General features: G+C 38.3%; 1 protein-coding gene across 3 annotated transcripts in view; it reads right to left on the bottom strand.

Annotated features, from left to right (window-relative positions):
• Nucleotides 1-7,505: 7,505 nt before the first annotated feature.
• The window catches only part of CUTC (cutC copper transporter), a 24,310-nt gene continuing 9,234 nt past the window's right edge, over nt 7,506-22,581 (bottom strand). Inside the window, exons 4-10 of one of the 3 annotated variants that reach the window (XM_032281274.1) lie at nt 20,743-20,952; nt 20,056-20,091; nt 17,199-17,332; nt 13,556-13,583; nt 11,250-11,306; nt 8,989-9,094; nt 7,506-8,007 (exon numbers count right to left, since the gene is read on the bottom strand). In XM_032281274.1, the coding sequence (XP_032137165.1) occupies nt 7,893-8,007; nt 8,989-9,094; nt 11,250-11,306; nt 13,556-13,583; nt 17,199-17,332; nt 20,056-20,091; nt 20,743-20,952 (686 nt within the window). In that variant the 3' untranslated portion in view covers nt 7,506-7,892. Of the gene's footprint in view, nt 8,008-8,988; nt 9,095-11,249; nt 11,307-13,555; nt 13,584-17,198; nt 17,333-20,055; nt 20,092-20,742; nt 20,973-22,581 lie in introns of all 3 variants that reach the window. The other 2 variants (XM_032281276.1, XM_032281275.1) reach the window with 2 other exon arrangements.

Raw genomic sequence — 22,581 nt, 5'->3', positions numbered from 1 at the left:
GACACAAGAGCAGAAAATCAAACACCGCATGTTCTCACTCATAGGCGGGTGTTGAACAATGAGAACACATGGACACAGGGAGGGGAGCACTACACACTGGGGTCTGTTGGGGGGAAATGGGGGAGGGACATTGGGGGTGGGGAGTTGGGGAGAGATAGCATGGGGAGAAATGACAGATATAGGTGAAGGGGAGGAAGGCAGCAAATCACACCGCCATTTGTGTATCTATGCAACAATCTTGCATGTTCTTCACATGTATCCCAAAAGCTAAAATGCAATAAAAAAAAAAAAAGAAAAAAAAATGCTTTGTAGTTTTCAGTATACAGTGTACTCTTGTACTCTTACATCTTTTTTTTTTTTTTTTTTTTTAGACTGACCCTTGCTCCATTGCCCAGGCTGGAGTGCAATGGAGTGCAGTGGTGTGATTTTGACTATCTCTAACCTCCGTCTCCCAGTTTCAAGTGATTCTCCTGTCTTAGCCTCCTGAGTAGCTGGGATTACAGGTGCCCACAACCACACCTGGCTAATTTTTGTATTTTTTAGTAGACAGGGTTTCACCATGTGGGCCAGGCTGGTCTCAAACTCCTGACCTCAGATGATCCACTGCCTTGGACTCCCAAAGTATTGACATTACAGGTTTGAGCCACTACGTCTGGCCTGTCCTACACTTCTTTGATTAAATTTATTCCTAAGCATTTTATCCTTTTTCATGCTATTATAAATTCAATTTTTATTAACTGCATTTTAAGATTGTTTGTTGCTAGTATAAAGCAATACAATTGATTTTATATACTGATCTTTCCGTGAGTTGGAGAACTCAAACTCAAAGTGTTTTTTCTATTCTCACAACAATCAACACGGAAGACTTTTATGACCAAATGTGGGGAGTGAGGAGATTCCCACGCACACACCAAGCAAGCAATGACTTCTGCAGCAGACACCAGATTGGTGTACTATAATTAAATCTCAACATTATCTACCTGAAGATAGCATCAGATCCCACAGGTTGAGGGTTCAGTCCCCAAGACTGTCCCCCCACTTCCCACTGCCCCCACCAGCCAGCTTCTAACATAAATTGCAAGCCCCAGATTATTTTGCCTGTACTTCTCACTGACCAAGTATAAATCTGGGTTCCCACAACCCTCTCCTCGGGTTTGATCGATTTGTTGGAGTGGCTCACAGAACTCAGGGAAACATGTTTACCAGTTTAATACAGGGGTTTTTTCTTTTTTTTTTTTTGAGACAGAGTCACTCCATCACCCAGGCTGAAGTGCAGTCATGCAATCTTGGCTCACCGCAACCTCCACCTCCCAAGTTCAAGCATTTCTCCTGCCTCAGCCTCCTGAATGGCTGGGATTACAGGCATGCACCACACCACACTTGGCTAATTTTTGTGGGTTTTTTTTTGTTTTACTAGAGATGGGCTTTTGCCATGTTGGCCAGGCTGATCTTGAACTCCCAACCTTAAGTGATCCACCCACCTTGGCCTCCAAAAGAGCTGAGATTGCAGGCATGAGCCACCATGCCCAGCCTACAAGGGCTTTTTTTTTTCAACTTTTATTTTAGAATTGGGATATAACAAACACGTGCAGGTTTGTTACAAAGATATATTGCAAGATGCTGAGGTCTGGGGTATGACTACATCCATTACGCAGGTAGTTAGCACAGTACACAACAGGTCATTTTTCAGCCCTTCCCTCCTTCCTTCTCTCCCACTCTAGTATCCCTCATTGTCTATTATTCCCATCTTTATGTTCATGTGTACCCAATGTTTTGCTCCCACTTATAAAAACATGTAGTATTTGGTTTTCTGTCTGCATCAGTTTGTACCAAAAAAAAAAAAAAAAAAAAAAAAAAAGGCCACAAAACACATTTATTAGTAAGGAAGAGAACTGAGCATCAAGATTTAAGGCAGAAAGGGAGATGCCAACGCTACTGTTTTGTGCAAATGCAGTCAAGGTTTATTATCAGGATAGACCTTATCTATATAGCAGCTACCCCTGAGCCTTGAAGGGAAAAGATAAACACCAGCTGCCAGTCTTGACTGCACAAGAGGGCCTGGACAATCAGAACCCTTTTTCTGGATTGATGCAATCAATATATATATTAAGATATACTGGCACCAGGTTTCTTACACAGCCTGCAGAAATGTAAGCCAAATACAATTTTGGGTTACCCAGCCTCAGGCATTCCTAGCAACACGAATGAACTAAGAAAGACAACTGGTACCAAGGAGAGGGTGGTTGCTATAAAGATACTTGAAAAGGTGGAAGTGGCTTTGGAACTGGATACTGGGCAAAAGTTGGAAGAGTTTAGAAGGCTCAGAAGAAAACAGGAAGATAAGGGAAAGTTTGGGATTTATTACAGACTGTGTGAGTGGTTGTGGCCAAAGTGGTGACAGAAATATAGACAGTAAAGGCCCTTCTAAGCAGCAAAATGTTCAATAAGTGGCAAGACCAGGTATGGTGGCTCATGCCTGTAATCCCAGCACATTGGGAGGCTGAGGCAGGAGGATCACTTGAGCCCAGGAGTTTGAGACCAGCCTAGGCAACACAGTGAGACCTCCAACTCTATATTTAAAAAAAAAAAAAAAAAAAGCTGGGTGTGGTGGTATGTGACTGTAGTCCCAGCTATTGGGAGGCTGAGGTGGGAGAATCACTTGAGCCCAGGAGATCTAGGCTGCAGCGAGTCATAATCCTGCCACTGCACACCAGCCTGGGTGACAGAGCAAGACCTTGTCTCAAAAAAAAAAGTGTGGCTGCTTCAGCTGCTTCTAACAACCTGCAATCAAATATGGGAACAAAGGAATGACCTAAAGTTGGAACTTAAAAGGAAAACAGAGAATAAAAACTTAATTTGAAGCCTGGAGAGGAATCCAAGAATATGGCCAAGAGGAACAATAACTTGCTAGAGAGATTAGCAAAAATAAAAGGGAACCAGGTGTCAGAACAACTGGTGAAAAGTTTGCGAAGGCATTTCAGAAATCTTCAAGGCTACTCCTCTTATCAAAGGCCCAGAGGCCTAGGAGGATGGAATAGTTTGAAGGGACAAGCCTAGGCTCTGCTGCTGTGTGTTGCTCTTGCCTCAGGATGCTGCTCCCGGCCACCCAGCTGCTCTGGCTCCAGCCTCTCTGAAAGATGTAAGCTGTAAGCCTTGGTGAATTCCGTATTAAGTCTGCAGGCACACAGAATGCAAGAGTCATGGCTTGCCAGCTTCCACTTAAATTTCAGGAGTACTACTAGAAAGCCGGAGTGCCCAGGCAAAAGCCTGCCACAGGGCTAGTCCCCACAGCAAGTCTACTAAGGCATTGCAAAGCAGAAATGTGGGGTTGGAACCTCCCCAGAGTCTCCACTGGGGAACTTCCTAATGGAGTTGTGGGAACACGGCCACTGCCCTCCAGACCTTGAATGGTAGAACCATCAGCAGCATGCACCCTCAGCCTGGAAAAGTCACAGGCATTCAGCTCCAACCCATGAGAGCAGCTCACTTGAGCCGTGTCCAGAAAAGCTGTGGGGACAGAACTGCGAAAGGCTTTGAAAGCCCACTCCTTACACCAGCGTGCTCAGATTGTAGGATGTGGAGTCAAAGGAGATTTTAGAACTTTAAGGTTTAATGTCTGTCCTGCTGGGGTTCAGATTTACATGGGGCCTATTACCCACTTTCTTTGATTTCTCCCTTTTGGAATGGGAATGTTTACTCAGCACCTGTACCATCACTGTAACTTGGAAGTAAATAATATTTTTGATTCCATAGGCTCACAGCTCTAATAAACTTACCTGGAATCTCAGATGAGGCTTTGGACTTTTGAATTGATGCTAGAACAAGTGAAGACTTTGGGGATGGGACGATTATATTTTGCAATGTGAGAAGGACATGAGATTGGGGGTCCTGGGGCAGAATACTATAGTTTGGGTCTGGTTTGTTTGACCCCCACCAAGCCTCATGTTCAAATCTGATCCCCAGTGTTAGTGGTGGGAGCCTAAGATGTTTGGGTCAAAGCAGCAGATTCTTCATGAATATCTTGATGCTTTCCTTGCTACTAAGTTTTCACCCTATTACTTTCCCCAGAACTGATTGCTAGAGAGCCTAGCACCTCCTCCCCCTTCTCTTGCTTTTGTTCATACCATACAATCTGTATACTCTGGCTCCTCTTTGCTTTCTGCCATGAACGGAAGCTTCCTGAGGTCCTCATCAGAAGCAGATGCTGGTGCCATGCTCCTTGTAAAGTATGGGGACAGAAGTGACTTTAAATGCTAATCCACCTGGCTAACCCTGAGTCCAAGAATACCTCCAAAATGTTTAGTTGATTTATTATTCTTTATGTAGGAACACCTATTCATTGCAAGTTTCCTCCAAAATAATTGTTGTGTTGCAGAAATCATATGCTGTGATTCCTATAGGCACTTATACATTCTTACCAGAGCACCTATGCTTTTTCCAAAGATATAATCCCTGGGTCTGGGGGGTTATGGGGCAGAGATCTACCTGTCTTGTAGCCCCCCCAAAACCATGCTTCTGTCTGTAAGTTCCCTCAATAAATCACATAATACTGACAAATTGGATTTGTCTGCCTTGTTTTCTTGACTCCCTCAGCATTTGGGGGTGGGTTTGAACATATGGCCCTTTCATGGAACATGTAGCTTGCAGAACCAAGAGCCAAATAAAACCTCTTTTCTTTATAAATTACCACAGGTATTCCATTATAGCAATACAAATGGACGAAGACATTTTGTCCCTTAAGTGAGAAGGACCTTGCCAATAAGGGACTGTCTTTTAAAGTTCTTTTGATATCGAACAATGCCCCGGCCATGTAGAACTCCAGGAGTTCAACACTGAAGGCATCAAAGTGGTCTACATGCTCCCAAACACAATGCCTCTAATTTAGCCTCAAGATCAAGGGGTCTTAAGAACCTTTAGGATCATTACACATGGTCCTCTCAGCACTATGGAAGAGAACCCTGATAGAACATCATGAAAATCTGAAGGTATTACATCGCTGAAGATGTCACTATTGTTAACAAAAAAACTCATGAAAGCCATCAAGCTCAAAACAAATTCCTTGCTAAAGAAAACTGTCCAGATGTTGTGCATGACTTCACAGGATTTAACTTAAGTTTTGGGGGAGTCAAAGTTGTACATAAATTTTGGACTGGATAAGGGGGTCGACACTCCTAATGCCTTCATTGTTCAGAGATTAGCTGTACTTACCAGTGCTAAGTTGTAATCTTAACTGGTATTTCTCCAAAGACAGAAGGATATATTTCCTGTTAGTTGTTGTAATAGATACAATTATTCAGGGACAGATTAATAATTAATTGCCTTTTATTTACCAAGATTAAACAAAAAAGATGGTGAATGCATGTAAATTAGGATTTAAGGTTGATAAATGAGGATATTTTGTAGTTTCCTGGCAGAAGAATGGGATGACAAATAGTAAAGGAGAACAGTTGGCTAGCAAAATATAAGATCAAGCATAATGTTCTGTTTAAACTGTCAGCAGGGATATTTAGAAAAAATAATTTGCAAAGTAACAAGCCCATGTTACATGAGCTTTTCCTACTATTTGGGAGAAAAACAGCTGATCTAAGAAATAGAAAACAAAAGCATTACTTTAGAAAAAAATCTTTAGCTCTATTTAGAGATCTCTGCAACGTTCTTTTAATTTCTAAATTATTGCTCTTATATAATGGTATATTCATGTTTACTTTTCAACACTGTCACACTCCAAAATGTTTGCAAATATTATAAAATTTTTATTCAAGTATTTTGAAGAGATGGCAAATAGGTAATTATAACATCTAATAATGTTAACCAAAAACAAACCTTCCTTAAAACTTCCTTGCCATTCTCTCCAAAGTTCTCATATCATTGAATCTCCTTTCTTTTTCCTAAAAGATCTCAGCCCATTTGAGCTCACCTGTGGTTACTTCCCCACCCCTATCGCTCCTATGTCTCTTCTCTTCCTCCCAAGGTAGCTCTATGCCCTTTTCAAATAAATCAAACAGCCTCTCTAGACTTTTTCCAATTTTCCTCTCTCCAGCCACTGTCCTCATAATACCAAAAAACACCCAAAGATTAACATATATTTAATATAAATAATTCTTTATAAGGCAGGAAAAGATGTGAATACCATCCTATTTCAATATTTGGATTTCTTAAAACACCTGTATTATGTTTGTACTTCTGGATAATGTTCACACAATGATGTATTCCTTAATGCTACACATTTTAAGCAAAATAAGCTCACATTAAATCCATTTTATATCACTTGTTTACTTCTTTAGCTTTAACTATGACAATTCCTTTAACCATGACTTTCTCCCACCTCAGTACCTTATCCTAGGTTCAGTGTTTCTTGACCATTATATCTCAGGAGATTTTTTCCACCACTGCTTTCCCCTAAACCCTCTTCCCTACTGAAATTTTAATACCCTGGATATACTGTGTATTTGTTACGAACTGCATGTATATCTGTGCTTTATACATAAAAAGGGGTTTGGATCATAATCCCCAAAGACACAATCCTGAATGCCATAATCCTGAATGTTGAAATCTTGAAAGATCCAAGTCCCTAAAATCTAGGCTAGGCATGGTGATTCAAGCCTGTAATCTCAGCACGTTGGGAGGCTGACACAAGTAGATCATATGATGCCATATTTCCAGACCAGCGTGGCCAACATGGCGAAACCCTGTCTCTACTGAAAATACAAAAAATTAGCAGGGTGTGGTGTCGCATGCCTGTAATCCTAGCTACTCAGGAGGCTAAAGCAGGAGAATCACTTGAACCCGGGAGGTGGAGGCTGCAGTGAGCCAAGGCTGCACCACTGCACTCCAGCCAGGATGACAGAGTGAGACACTGTCTCAAAAATAAATAAATAAATAAATAAAGGCAAGACTCTTCATATAAACATTCATTAGTACACAATCTGTGCATGTTATTCAGAGGCTTCCTGACCAAGGGGAAGCTCTTTATGCTTCAGTTACTCTCCTAGGATAGAAACAACAGTTCTATTACCAGTGTGTTCTTTGTGTAAAATGAGATTATAAATATGAAAGTGATAGGTACAGGTAGCAATGAACGTTAACATTTGGGACCTGCTCATGGGGAAAAAAATCCATCTTTCCCATCTGTGACTTCAGTCGAAAAAAAGCTGCTACTTTGATAACTTTCCTAACCCCCTCCAGTTTTTACTATAGGTCTTTGTAAATTGTCAGATGGATCTTAAGAGTTAAGCCATTTCTTTCTGATTACAGGAGAAGAAACCTAATGAATGCCAGAGATCACTTCTGTCTTTATAAGTCTAGGAACTTTGATATCCTGCTTCCCAAGTCTGGGAATTTTCACACTGCACCATTTTACTCTGTACCCTTATTATCTTGCCCAAAGCAGCATATCCAACGAGCACATAATAAAAAGAGAAAGTGAAGAAAAAAATAAGACAGCATTTTTCCTTTCATACCTGTAGGCTACAGACTGTATTCAGTGCAAGAATAAGAGACTATACTGTAAGAGTAGAAATTTTTATTTTACCAATGAAAAAGAAAAATTCTGCTACTGAATTGACCCTTAAGTCACACTCTGAATTCATACCATGCAGTTGAATTTTCCCAGTTCATCAATTAATTCCACTGAAAACAAACAAAGCTTCTGTCTATAGAAGTACAGGCCAGCTTTAACCATGATGACAATTGCTGGTAAGACTAAATTAGGAAGTGACTCTCTGTTTCAAATTCTTTTTCTTCTTGGGCACATTCTCCGTGGCCATGTGAAACTTAAAACAAAGATTGTGACTGTCCTGGCCAGAAAAGAAGGTTAAAGCTGTGTCATAGAGAATTGCAGATTATACTTCTACCTTCATCCTGTGATATCCATGTCTCTCAGAGACATCTGGCTAAACCAGGATATTCTTCGCAATAGCATTCAAAGTCCTTACTTTGGTCACATCTGTTACCTTTAGGGAGTATTCCGAGCAAGAAAGTGAGACTCCCATGGCAACAGATAAATTTCTGTAATAGAAATAATAAAGGAATAATCAATCATATGTTATTAAATGAGTCCTCCTACTGCCACTTCATTTTATAGACTATTTCATTATACAAGGGTAGGTCAAGTATGCTAGACTACTATATTCATCCATAATTTTCATTAATTAATTACTTGAAACATATAGTAGCTGAATCCACCAGACAGTATACTTCATTTTATATCTGGAATTGTAAATTCCAAGGCTCTTGCTTTTTTTTTAAAATTTAAATTACAGGTGTACATCACCACACAACAGCTAATTTTTTTGTATTTTTAGTAGAGATGGTGTTTTGCCATATTGGCCAGGCTGCTCTCAAACTCCTGACCTCAAGTGATCCACCAGCTTTGGCTTCCCAAAGTGCTGGGATTATAAGCTTGAGCCACCTCACCCAGCCATCTTGCTTCTTTTACACTGTATTTTCTCCAATCATTTATAAACAGAAACATTCAACTACTATTAAATTATAAAAATCCTCTTAAGTATTTAAAAAAATCCCACATAATAGTTACAATTTCTTAAGGTAATATAACTTAAAAATAACTAAAAACAGAGAACAAATATGAAAGAAAACTAAGTATTAAAGGTAGGAGGGAGAAAAATAACTATGACTCTTCCATCCTTACACCATAGTTATTAACTTTGCTACAGGAAATCATACACAAATGGGCACATGTGCATAGCTGACTCATTCGAAGCTCAACTGTGGAATTTCTTTATTATAACTGGTCTAAGTTCAGCAATGCCTTTACAATGCAAGGTTCAACTATGTTCAAAAGAGTCTGTTTCTTTAAGACAGGACAAGAACCATATCAAAAATGTTTTTCAACTACAAAAACAACTACAGTACTTATGTAGTAGTCACAACATTCCATTGATTAATAATGTCACCATCTTTTCCTATTTCGGAGAAGGTAAAAATTAATTTCATTCTTCTTATTGGAATCACAGAATACATTTTTACCGAAACTTCATTCCTGAATCTCTAGCAGACCGAGCAGAACAGTGGAATTCTGTAGCACCTGAACCCTCAAGGATCCTTTGTAGATTTTTGTCTGTTATACCACCTCCTGTTGGAAAGAATAAGTAACACATTGAGTAAAACAGAATTTTGTATAACATTTAATGAATAATGATTGCTTGCTTTACTTGGAATCAACTGAATTTCTCATTGATTCAAAAATTAGTCTCTCCCTATCAAGCTAGAATGAGATTAGAAAAGTGATAAAAGAGATATAGACTCTGGGGAAGTACCATTAAGGTTATAGAACATGTATGATAGAATCTTGTCTGTCCATTGGCTAACACAACAATGCTATCCCTGCTCGTCCCTCAATTAAAGCAAAATCAAATTAAAATGAAAGGTAAGTACAGGTTTGAGGAAAAAAATCTACAAAAGCACAACCTCAGAGATGTGCCTGAAAGAGAACCTCTAAGGTTCTGTCTCTAGCCCAGGATTTAAAGAGTACACTGACTTCACTGGAAACGGAAAAATGCAAGGTATTATACAGGTTATGAGTTATAATATCAGCTTCATACTTTATTTCACAGAAGAATCTGATTCTACTTTATTAAAACTGTACCATCAAATATTTTATGATGACATTTGTTTTGATGAACAATCTTTTAAATATTTATATATAAAGAATCATATTCTGAATTGGTGTCAGATTATAAATACGAAATTAGTTTACTCATCTTTATATCCTTATCTCACTATAGGATGTATTCAATATTTTAAATATATGTATTTTGTATCTCAAGCTTTAAAGTTGCTGAAATAACCTATCTTTACACACTCTTTGAGACTCATTAACTTGTCTTTTTTTCCTTAGCAGTACAGTAATATCACTCAGCCTTAAGAAATAGAAAAAAGGCTGGGTGTGGTGGCTCACATCTGTAATCCCAACACTTTGGGAGGTGAAGTGGGAGGATCACTTGGGCTCAAGAGTTTGACACCAGCCTGGGCAACATGGTGAAACCCCATCTCTCTAAAAACCTACAAAAATTAGCTGAATGTGGTGGTGGGCACTTGTAGACCCAGCAACTCAAGAGGCTAAGGCCGGAGGATCACTTGAGCCTGGGAGGCAGAGGTTGTAGTAAGCTGAGATGGCACCACTGCACTGTAGTCTGGGTGACAGAATGAGATCCTGTCTCCAAAAATAGAAAAAAAAAAAAAAAAAAAAGAAAGAAAGAAATAGAAAACACAAAAGCTGAGTAGATTTAGACTGAAATCTTGACTTTATCACTGTAGCTCTTCACAGCTATGTGATCTCAGATAAACTACTTAAATCCACTAACCTCAACATTTTTGCCAATAAAAGAGGGGTAATACTGCCTACCTCATAAGCCTATTGTAAGGATTAAGAGATAAATATATTATTTCCTTCTATTCCTTCTAACAAATAACAAAACATCTGGCCACTGAAACACATGTTGCTCAGTTAGCAACTTAAGTACATAGGTAATACATTTTTTATTTTTTTATTTTTTTTATTTTTATTTTTTTTCTGAGATGGAGTTTCGCTGTTGTTACCCAGGCTGGAGTGCAATGGCGCGATCTCGGCTCACCGCAACCTCCGTCCCCTGGGTTCAGGCAATTCTCCTGCCTCAGCCTCCTGAGTAGCTGAGATTACAGGCAAGCGTCACCATGCCCAGCTAATTTTTTGTATTTTTAGTAGAGATGGGGTTTCACCATGTTGACCAGGATGGTCTCGATCTATTGACCTCGTGATGCACCCGCCTTGGCCTCCCAAAGTGCTGGGATTACAGGCGTGAGCCACCGCGCCCGGCCAGGTAATATATTTTTCCAGACACAGACTAACACAGCTTTATGATTAAAAAGAACCCCACAGAACTAGTTTAATATTCTTCTCTTTATAGATGAAGAAACCAGAGCTTAAGTATGTTGTAGGCTTCATTATGGAAGTTCCTAGAGGGTAACTACCTCTTTATATTTCCCAGTGATGAATACTTATTATGCATTCAGAATGACTTACCTAGGAGTTTTTACTTGCTGGTATTTATTCACATGAAGTTCTAATAAATTTGTTTATAAGTCTATTCTGTGAGCTCCCCAAGTAGGACTGATTATTTAATTTCTGTTTTCATATCTGTTACACAATTAGTATATAATATACATAATTGTCATATAATTAACATTTGCTTGGTAAGGTTTGTTAAAGAAATTAAGCACAAATATTTTTGTATGTAATATCTTCTGACCTGAGTCAGCTTCTTTAGAAAGTAGTTTCTTGTGTAGCTTTGCATCCCAGGTAATGCCTTGCCCACAGCAGGTAACAATTGCATATTAAACAAAGGTACTCAATGTCAACAATTGTCTAAGTATTATTTGTCAATACTATATACATTTTGTGCTAAATGGAAAAGTATCAACACTCAGAAAGTCTCTTTAACACTCCTTGATAAACCAAAAAGGACCTCAATTTGACAGATAATATATACTTTCTATCTGTGCCTGTTTTAAGGACTTGCTACAGGTTAAGGGCTTCCTCAATATCTGACAATACCCCTTTACATGGCCTTTTTATTTTTTTTTTTCTGACACAGGGGCTCGCTCTGTCGCCCAGGCTGGAGTATAGCAGTATGATCATAGCTCACTACAGCCTTGACTTCAGGGCTCAAGCTAACCTCCCACCTCAGCCAACACAGTAGCTGGTACTACAGCAGCACACTACCATGCGCAACTCATTTTTTTACTTTTTTATAAAGACGGTATCTCATTATATTGCCCAGGTTCATGGCCTCTTTTTAAAAGTTACTCTTTATCTAAGTGTCACTATTTTGAACCCTGGTCAGTCTTGGCATCATTAGTAGTGAGATGATCAGAGACTGAATACTTTCTGATGTGATGTCATATAAGTATGCAGAATCACCCACAAGGTATTCTTATTAAAAATGTTTAAGCTATGATTTAACTTATTCAAACCTTATGATTTAACTATTAGTTTATAGGATATACAGAGGCATGAGGAACAAGCTAAACAATATCAAGAGGAAACAATCTGATAAACTCAGAAAGCAGGACATTTTACAGGGTAAGTAGTCCAAACTTTTCATTTTATTTTATTCTGAGATGGAGTCTTGCTCTGTCGCCCAGGCTAGAGTGCAACGGTGCAATCTCTGCCTACTGCAACATCCACCTCCCTGGTTCAGGCCATCCTCATGCCTCAGCCTCCCAAGTAGTTGGGATTACAGGCACACGCCACCATGCCTGGCTAATATTTGTATTTTTAGTAGAGACAGGGTTTCACCATGTTGGCCAGGCTGGTCTTGAACTCCTGACCTCAGGTGATCTACCTGTCTTGGGCTCCCAAATTGCTGGTGTGAGTCACTGGGCCCAGTCCAAACTTTGTAAATGCAACTTTTTTAAAAGCAAGAAAAATAAAAGGAAAAACATCTATATTAAAGATATTTTAAAATACAATAGAGGTGGGTGTGGCAGTGTGCAACTAGTCCCAGCTACTTGGGAGGCTGAGATAGAAGGATCACTTGAGGCTAAGAGTTCAAGTTCAGCCTGGCCAACATAGTAAGACCTCATCTCTAAAAACAAACAAAAGATAACCAAAAATGTAACGCTTGTTCCTTGACTGGATCCTAGTTTGAACATATCAGCTATAAAAACCATTGTGGGGACAACTGGAGAAAGTTGAGTATTAAATGTTTGATAGGTGTGACAATGGACTTGTGTTTATCGTAAAATCCCACCCTTTTTAGAGATGTATAAAGATAAAATGTCATGATGCTTTCAATTTAACTTTCATAAAATACCTCAGGATAGAAAAAGATGGGACAAATTTGGCAAAATGTTAAATCTAGGGAACAAGCATATGAGTATTCATAATGCTATTTTCTATTTTTTTGTATGTTTGAGAAACTTAATAAAAAGAAAAATTAAGATCATCTTTATATTTGTCTCACTCTTCTAGGTTGTATTGCTTAATTCTAATTCTTTAGAAAACTGCTCCAACTGTTCATTTCTAGTTAGCCATTATGAACTTAACTAATCTTATGGTTATCATCAGGATCATATTCAATTCTGGTTACAAGAAATAATTTGGCAATCAGAGATTTTCAGGAACTGAGAGAGTATTATATTTTACCTAAGAATGTTGCCTAAACTTTTGCTTAAACCTGTTCATTAGGACATTTGTCTCAAACACAGTATAGCAGCATCAAATTTGATGTGCCTCACCAGAGACGAACATCTAAATTCATAAAATTCTATATAATGGGAGAGCAAACATGGAGAAACCTCAATCTCTATCTACTTCCTTATTTGCTCCTCTTTGAGCTAATCACTATTAGAATATTTTCCTTCTTATCTAAATTTTTAAATTCAAGCACAGATCTCCCAGTCTTAAGTATTTTAATCAGACTATATATTCTCTCTGAAGATCATGTACTAATATGTAATGTACTAATACGCTCTCTCACATTTTCCTGCCTCGTTTGCTCTTCTTCCACTACAGTTCAGTGTTATGCTAGTGAATTGATAGATAAATAAATACCTGGCATTACCACAATCCTGCCTTTTGCCTGAAAAAAGAAAAAAAAAGTAAATTTTAATATCTTTCTCTTGAATGGGATAATAAGGCAGTGAGAATAGAAACATGAGTCAGAATATATTAAATTTTGAAAATTACTGTAAATGCTTAATTTTCACTAGATCTTCTCTATTCCTTTGGGATCTTGGACAAGTAAAATGTCCAGCATAATAAATTTGTCTCTAGAAAGTTATCTTTTCAAAAAGTCATTTTCCCCCTGTAAGCGCCATTTCTCCCTTCCCTTCACCTATTAAAATGGTATATGAGCCCCCAATTCTAAATCATATTTCTTTGTGAACTTCTGTATGTACTGATATATATATGTACTTATGTATATGATAAAATCTGTTTTTGCTCCTGCTAATCTGTCTTCAGTCAGTGCAGGCCCCAAATAACAAACCCCGAGGATAGAAGAAAAGTTTTTCCTCCCTGACATGGTGAATAAGAGAAAGTTCCTACTCACATGGAGCTTACACATTCAAGGTAGACGAGACAATGCACAGGTATACTTATATAATAAAATTCCAGGTAGCGATAACAAAGAAAAAATAAAGCAAGGTAATGAAGGCGAGTGAAAGAGGGGAGTGGCTATTTCATAGAACTTAATAACTGTTAGAGAAATAAATGGAACAAGGATGCTTCATATTCTCAAATGGTATGAACAAAGCATCCATAAAACAAAACACTGACTACCTAAAAAGCTGAAATCACTTCAGAATGAAAAAAAGTCACATTTGCCTGTTTCTTCCAAATCAAGGCTTTCCAAAACATAGAGAAATAATATTTTTAAAGAAATAACTTTTGGCTGGGCGCGGTGGCTCACGCTTGTAATCCCAGCACTTTGGAAGGCCAAGGTGGTTGAATTACGAGGTCAAGATATTGAGACCATCCTGGCCAACATGGTGAAACCCACCTCTACTAAAAAAAAAAAATACAAAAAATAGCCGGGCGTAGTGGCATGTGCCTGTGGTCCCAGCGACTTGGGAGGCTGAGGCGGAAGAATCTCTTGAACCCAGGAGGCGGAGGTTGCAGTGAGCCGAGATTGCGCCACTGCACTCCAGCCTGGCGACAGAGCAAGATTCCGTCTCAAAAAAAAAAAAGAAATTCTATCACTTCTTTTTGCCTTCCACACAAGATTATTTAGAAGTATATGCTTACCTAAGACTATCAAAGTGATTTAATAACATAGAGCAATTACTAAGTGTCAGATGTAATAATATAGAACAATTACTAAGTGCTATAACCTGAAGAAATTCCTCCTAGTTATTCTAGGAGGTAGGTGCCATTATTATCCTAACTTTGCAGAAAAGCAAGTTGAGGTTTAGGATGGTCAGGTAATGTATCCATGGTCACTACTAAGTGTCAAAGCCAGGGCTTAAATACAGATTGTCTAACCACAAAGCCTATGCTTTAACTAGTATGTTACACTGCCAGGTAGTTACTTCAGTAAAGTTAATGTATGAGAATATTTGAGTAGCTCTTCCTACTAACCAATGGTTAACATACAAATAACACACACACACACACACACACACACACACAGACACACACACACACACAGTGAACTATGGCAATTATATCTTATTCTTTACTCCTTAGTGAGTAACCTATTAAAACTGGAAAACTAATTCATCAACTCTTCTAAAACACATTAGGCCTTCCAGCTGCACCAGGAAAATAAACACTTTAGTAAGGTTTTCAAGGCTCTAGATATCATTATCTCCACATTCAATATTCTGTCCATTCCTCAGTATTTTAAGTTATGCTTGCTTTTGTTTATAGCCTTTGCTTATACTATTCCTTCTATATGAAACAATTCCACCAACACCCGCCTCCCCACTTCACCCTCACTCCCCACTGCCCCAACTTTTACACAGATAACTCTCAAACATCCTTCAAATGAGGGTAACACTGCAGTCTGAATATCTTTTCTTCTGGTAAGCTTCCTCTAATTATTGCCAACCTTCATTTCCCTAAATTTGGGGTTAATTCCTCTCTAATGTACTCCTACAGTACCTTTTAAAAATAGAGCTGTATTAAAATTGCCTGCTCTATTAGAAGTGCCTGTTCTGCACTAAATGGTAAGAGCAGTGACTACACACAGGCACTTGCCCCTTGGTTACTACCACAGTACAAATGTCCTGCATCTAATATATATTTAATAAATGTTTGTGAAACCGTTATAACCCAGAATAGCAAAGTCACGTCGGCTCTTCAGGAGAAATTTCTGAAAATTATTTTCATGGCTATAGAAAAGTGAAAATAACAAGATGTCTACACAGGAACATTAATACTGTTATTTATAAGAGCAGCAATACAATGAAATAGTATACAGCAATGAAGATGAATGAAATATAGTCACATTCAACAGCATGGATAATTCCCACTGGTTTGTATTGAGCCAAGGAAGCTAGACATAAATACTACATATGATTTTATTTAAATTAAATAAAATTCAAAAACTGGCAAGTCTAATCTATGATAGTATTAATCAGGAAAGTGGCTATTTTGGGGGAATAGGGAGGCATAGTTTTGCAAGACAGAAGAGGCAGGCCTTCAGAGGTGCTAGTAATGTTTTCTTTCTTGACCTTCATGGGAAAGAATATTAAAAGGTATGTTTGCTTCCTGATAATCCAAAAAAAAAAAAAAAATAGCAGCAATAATAGAACCTAACATTATTAAGACCTACTATATACCAACCACTGTGCTAAGCCTCCTACATATCTCATCTCTAGCAATCTTCTGAGAAACTCTACAAAAGAAGTATTAAACTCATCTCAGTTTCACACAGGGGAAACAGAGGCTTAAAGATTAACCTACTCAACATCACATCGCAAGTGTCAAACCTGAGTCTCAAACACATGACTCCTATCTCAAAGTCTATATTCACTAATTTATAATGCTTCTGGACTGATGTCAGAAAAACATAGACATACTATAATTACAAAGTCATCGTCTGAGTGCTCTACAAATGATGCCAGCTCACCAGGAGAACTCATAAAAGAGAAACCTATATTTCCTTCTATATTGACAGATAGGAAGAAATAAGATTATAATTTTGGTTTTGGAATTTATCTCCAGATGATAATTTCATATGGGATCCCCTGAATATACATGGGCTATATAATGAAATATTGAAATTCCCTGAATATACATGGGCTGTATAATGAAAAGATGTGGCTTAAAACTGCAATGCTGGCTGGGTGCAGTGGCTCATGCCTGTAATCTCAGCACTTTGGGAGGCTGAGACTGGCAGATGGCTTGAGCCCAAGCGTTCAAGACCAGCCTGGGCAACATAGCAAGACTTTGTATCTAAACTAAGAAATGAAACTGTAATGCCAATGGGAGAGAAAAGGTAAAATCTGCTCTGCTTATCCAAGTTAGATCAGATCTCTAGGCACTATTGATGTGTAATTTGATAGTAAAAGCCTTGATGATTAAAAAGGCTCATGTGAAAGAAGTAAGAGTGATATACATTATTGCCTGCTTGCTCTTTCCTACAGAGTAATCACAAGGTCAGTAATATATAGTTTTACAAACTGGCTAAACAGAATGTCAAGAGTAACTACAACAGAGTCTTAGGGGAAAAAAGAGAAATTCCATGTACCTGCTCTATGAGTCGCTTTATTAGGGGTAGCCCTTCTAATGCTGAACTGTCACATCCACTGGTTAACACTCGTTCAAATCCCAAGGTTAAGAGGGTCTCCAGAGCTGCCACTGGATCATGAACCATGTCAAAGGCTGAAATAAATAAAATTGATGTGAATTTTGAACAGATATCCTTTAATGCACTGCTTCCCAAAATGTAGCATACATGCAGTGGCAGGCAGGACCTAGCTTGTGTGGCTTACAAAGGCCAATTATTAAACACTCAATAATTCTGTAAGTCAGATTGTTAATCCACTGGCAGCCTGAAATTAGTGAAGGTAGGGCCAGGTGTGGTGGCGCATGCCTATAATCCTGGCACTTTGGGAGGTGGGCAGATCACTTGAGCCCAAGAGTTTGAGACCAGCCTGGGCAACATGGCAAGACCCCATATCTACAATACAAAAATCAGCCGGGCATGGTGCTGTGCATCTATAGTCCCAGCTACTTGAGAGGCTGAGATGGGAGGATCACTCAAGCCTAGGGAGTTGAGGTTGCAGTGAGCTGAGACTGCACCATTGTACCCAAGCCTGGACGACAGAGCAAGACCCTGTCTCAAAAGAAAAACAAAAATTTAATTAATTTTAAAATATTAGTGAAGGTAGAGTATTTAAACCACAGAAATTTAAAAATGCTACAAATCAGGGCTCTTTTTTCTAAGAGCCAGTTTATCAGCACACCACAGTCTGCATACCACTACTGTGCATGATTATTTAAATAATGGTACACATTTAAAGAGGTATATTTACTTAAATGTAGATAAGAAATGAAAAGTTTTCAATTTACAGTAGTTATAAAAGTTTCTATTGAAAACAACTTTACTTAAGTTTTTTTTCACATTTTTTTAAGCTCAGGGGTACAAGCGCAGGTTTGTTATACAGGTAAACCCATGTCTTGGGAGTTTGTTGTACAGATTATTTCATCACCCAGGTATTACAGTATTACACCTAGTACCCATTAGTTATTTTTCCTGATCCTCTCTGTCCACCCACCCTCCACCCTCAGAAAGGCCCTAGTGTGTGTTGTCCCCCTCTAGGTGTCCATGTGTTCTCACCATTTAGCTCCCACTTATAAGTCAGAACATGTGGTATTTGGTTTTCTGTTCTTGTGTTTGTTTACTAAGAATAATGGTCTCCAGCTCCATTTATGCCTCTGCAAAGGACATGATCTTGTTCTTTTTTATGGGTGCATACTTAGGATTTTATTTAAAGAAAATCATTAAATAAATGTGCACAGGTAGCACTCATATATGGTAAAATTTTAAATGCATAAGGATAGTTGTTTTCAACAGACTATATGAAGTTTCAATTCCATCCTACTAAGAGACTTCTACCCTCCTCAGAGCCCTCAAAGAGTAAAGTGGTACAAGGAAACTGAAAACAAAAAACCCACATCTGCTTTGGTTCTCACGCTGCTACATGATATAGAAGTTCTAACCTGTGGTGGATTAGGTGGTAGTGGTCCTCTAAATGAAGTAGACCCCTTCATTTCACCCTTTAATGTAGGCAACTAAATCTACCACAGAGGATCCACCTGTTTTGGTGGCAGCGCCTTCTCACCACTATAACAATATTATGCTATCTCATTAAATACATGAGTGAAAAAAATGTGGAACCCAAAAATTCTACAAATTTTGAAAATAGGAAAATATTTTTGCTAAACCTATTGGAATAAAGAAAAGAATAGAAATTTGAAGTAAAAAAATTTTTTTTGACTGTAGACTTCTTTTCACGTGCAATGGCAGTGCTCTCTGAAGGCAAAATAGACACTTGTTCTTCCATTTAACCAAGATGTAGCCAAAGAGCATTGAAATCATAACGACCTGATTTTTTGGCTGGGTGCGGTGGCTCACATCTGTAATCCCAGCACTTTGGGAGGCCAAAGCAGGTGGATCATGAGGTCAGGAGTTCAAGACCAGCCTGGCCAAGATGGTGAAACTCTGTCTCTACTAAAAATACAAAAATTAGCCAGGTGTAGTGGCAGGCACCTATAATTCCAGCTATTAGGGAGGCTGAGGCAGGGAACTGCTTGAACCCAGGAGGCAGAGATTGCGGTAAGCCAAGATTATGCCACTGCACTACACCCTGGGCAACAGAGCAAGATTGCATCTCAAAAAAAAAAAAAAAAAAAAAGAAAAGAAAAGAAATTATAACTAACTGATTTTTTTATAGGAAATATTTCTTTATAAGAAACTGTCACATTAAAAAATCATTGTGATGCAGATAAGCTATAATGAAAAACAATTTGTATACCATAGTGGACATCTGTTCATTGACTACATAGTCAATATTAGATAGCGTCTGTTTCTCCTTTCTCCCTTCCCAATAATATCCAATTTTTCTCCAGATCCCCAACTTTCTCTTCCCTTAGGAAGTTTATATCTGTGAAACTTCACCTCACTGCTAACCCCAGGGATAGTTTTGCCTGGCTTAAGATAGGCAGTACATTTCATTTCACCAGTGACAACGATTTATTCTTTTGGGGTTGTACATGACCTAACACAATCTTAGTTAAAATGAATCTCAGGATTCTTGCTTGGAATGCTTGCTTCAACGCACTTGAAGGCAATACTTATTCCATCCCTCTCTCTATTATATCCCACCACCACCACCATCTTTTAACAACTTTTCATAACCAAGGCTTCAAATTTTCTAGAGATTGCACATCTCTCTTTTTATATCTTCTAGTCCCAGAATCTAAAAAACCAGTTGGTAACCTTGGAACACTACAGAATTGTGTTCCATAAAAATGTTGTGGCAGTTGTTGAAATTAGAAAACTAACACTGTTCAACAGAACTTCTAAAATGAAAATGACTCACCTCGGTGGAAAGTGACTGGCAGAGGACGGCAAATAGCTATAAAAAGAAAGTCACATAACAACATGAATATGTCACCACTGATTACTACATACAGAATTCTCCATGTTAGCTGAAACTTTTTAATACCTTCTCCTAACATAATAACAAAATGGCAGCCTTAAAAATTCAAATGTCTTATCTTTCCACAAATCTCTGATTTTTACATAAAAAATGGTTATGCCTCAGCACCAAATGAAAATCATTTAAACTGACAACCATAAGGATAGCATTACATCTATTACTTGCCCCTCTGAGGACATTTAAGAAATACTTTGGCCTAGTAATATAGGTAGTTTGCTTCTGTCCCCTTCACATCTTCCAACTTGGTGGTCCATCCTCATCAGCTGTAATAGCTTTTGAAGTTCTTGGTGCAGTAATTAAAAGAACCATGGTAAATTTCCCTTAAATTTCTACTCTATGAGAACAGTAGCAGAACCTAATCCATAGCAATTAAGGTGAGTTAAGAAGGCTTTGCCATACATACACCCCACCCCAAACCTCTAAATAACTACTATTTGAAATACTTAGGTTAGTATAAGTGTCTGTAGCTATGACTGCAAAGTCAGTTTTGTGATGATGTTTTTCTATATTGGGAGCATAAATACAATTATCATTAGAGGCTTTTAGGTCATAGATACAAATTCTTACCCATAAGGGACATACACAGCTCTTTGTCAATGTGTCCATCTTCAGTTAATGCCCCAAATACCAAACCATCAGCACCATAAAGCTTGGCAAGACGAATGTCAGCCTTCATCACCTCAATTTCACGATCTGAATACAAAAAATCACCTCCACGTGGCCGAATCATCACAAAAACTGGGATCTGAACACTCTGCTTCACTACTTGAAGGACACCTACAAGAAAAGAAAGCAGACTAAAATTATGTGAGCTAAAAGCTCAAGGAAGCCAATGATATATTATTGGTCATTTATATTAACTCTTGTATATTACCTCCAAAAGAAAAAGGTGGAGTTGACTAAGGAAACCAGAGAAAGATAGCTCTAAAAGGAAGGAGGACACTGAGAAGAAAAATGTGTATATGGTAGAAGGTAAGTAATAGCAAAGGGTTAAACAGAACAATTTCAAAAACAGAAGATGCTACAATTTAAAAGCACTTGTCAGTTGACTCAACAAAAATCCTTATGACTCAGAACCCTTTTATTGGTATGTGACATTTGAAAGTGTAATAACTACCAGGCTCAATGTTCTGCCAGTACATTATTCCCCAAGATTCAATTTCACCTTTCTAATTCATTACAGCTCTATTTAAAACCTACTAGAGAGATGGTTAAATAGCTTCAAAGTTCACATTCCTTTAATGGACAAAGAGATTCAGCAAAACCTTTTTTTTTTTTTGAACAAGATATGTGAAAAGGAGCAAAGTTCTATTTGTGATTTTATGCAGAGATCTATGCATAAAAGCACCTAACCATGCCATAATATGTGGCTAGCTCATAAACCATCAATAGTATAAGGCTGTGACAAGCTCCATCACTTGTTTACCCAGTATGAATTTCCTTTTTTCTTGCCAAAAGAACCCCAATTTTGCATAGAATAGCAGCTGTCCAACACCAAGCAATGAATTATAGTTGGTGTTACAAAAACAGACTGTACTCAAATTTACAGACATGCTCTAGGGATTTTAGAATGGCCAGGAATGCCCTCTTTTAGTGGGAAGATTCCAAAGGGCTGTTGCAGATACAAACCTTTTACATTAAATTATGCTATTATCTACCTCAGAGTAGCATAGCTTAGGAGACCAAAATTCATATAAGGACTTCTGCTTTTGGCCAAGACAGAGTAACAGTGACTGGATTTACCTTCCCACCTATAATAATAATAATTAAAAATTTAAAAAGACAAAATATATGAAACAGTGGTTTGCAACACTGGAAAGTGAAGGGCAATGATCTTTGAAAGTGGTGAACAATGAAGTCAATAAGTCAATTCTGATTGAAGCAATTTACTGCCTTGAGAATTTCTAAGCCAAAGCACAGGGATGGGGGACCTACACAGAGCCAAAAGAATTCCCTGAGTTAAGGAGACAAAAGCTGAGAATTCAGGAAGACTGAAGTAGCTAGAGTTTGTAGGAGAGGGTACAGGGATGACAGAAAGACAACACTGGCGTAGCAAAGGCTATCTAAATGGTTTAAAAAAGGAATTTTTTTTTTTTTAAAGCTAGGCTTGGCATGGTGGCTTATGCCTGTAATCCCAGTGCTTTGGGAGGCTGAGACAGGTGGATTGCCTGAGCCAAGGAGTTCAAAATCAGTCTGGGTAACACAGTAGGACCCCATCTCTACCAAAACAAACAAACCAAAAAATTTAGCTGGACATGGTGGCACATGCCTATAATCCTAGCTACTCGGGAGGCTAAGGGAGGACAATTGCTTGAGCTCAGGAGTTTAAGGTTGTAGTGAGCTATGGTCATGCCACTTCAGTCAAGCCTGGACAACAGGGTGAAACCCTGTCAAAAGAAAAGAAAA

This window comes from Sapajus apella, unplaced genomic scaffold (assembly GCF_009761245.1).
Source record: "Sapajus apella isolate SASKATOON/1434 unplaced genomic scaffold, GSC_monkey_1.0 scaffold13, whole genome shotgun sequence".
Lineage (NCBI taxonomy): Eukaryota > Metazoa > Chordata > Mammalia > Primates > Cebidae > Sapajus > Sapajus apella.
Note: the sequence above shows the minus strand (reverse complement) of the source record. Positions and strands in the feature narration are given on the sequence as shown.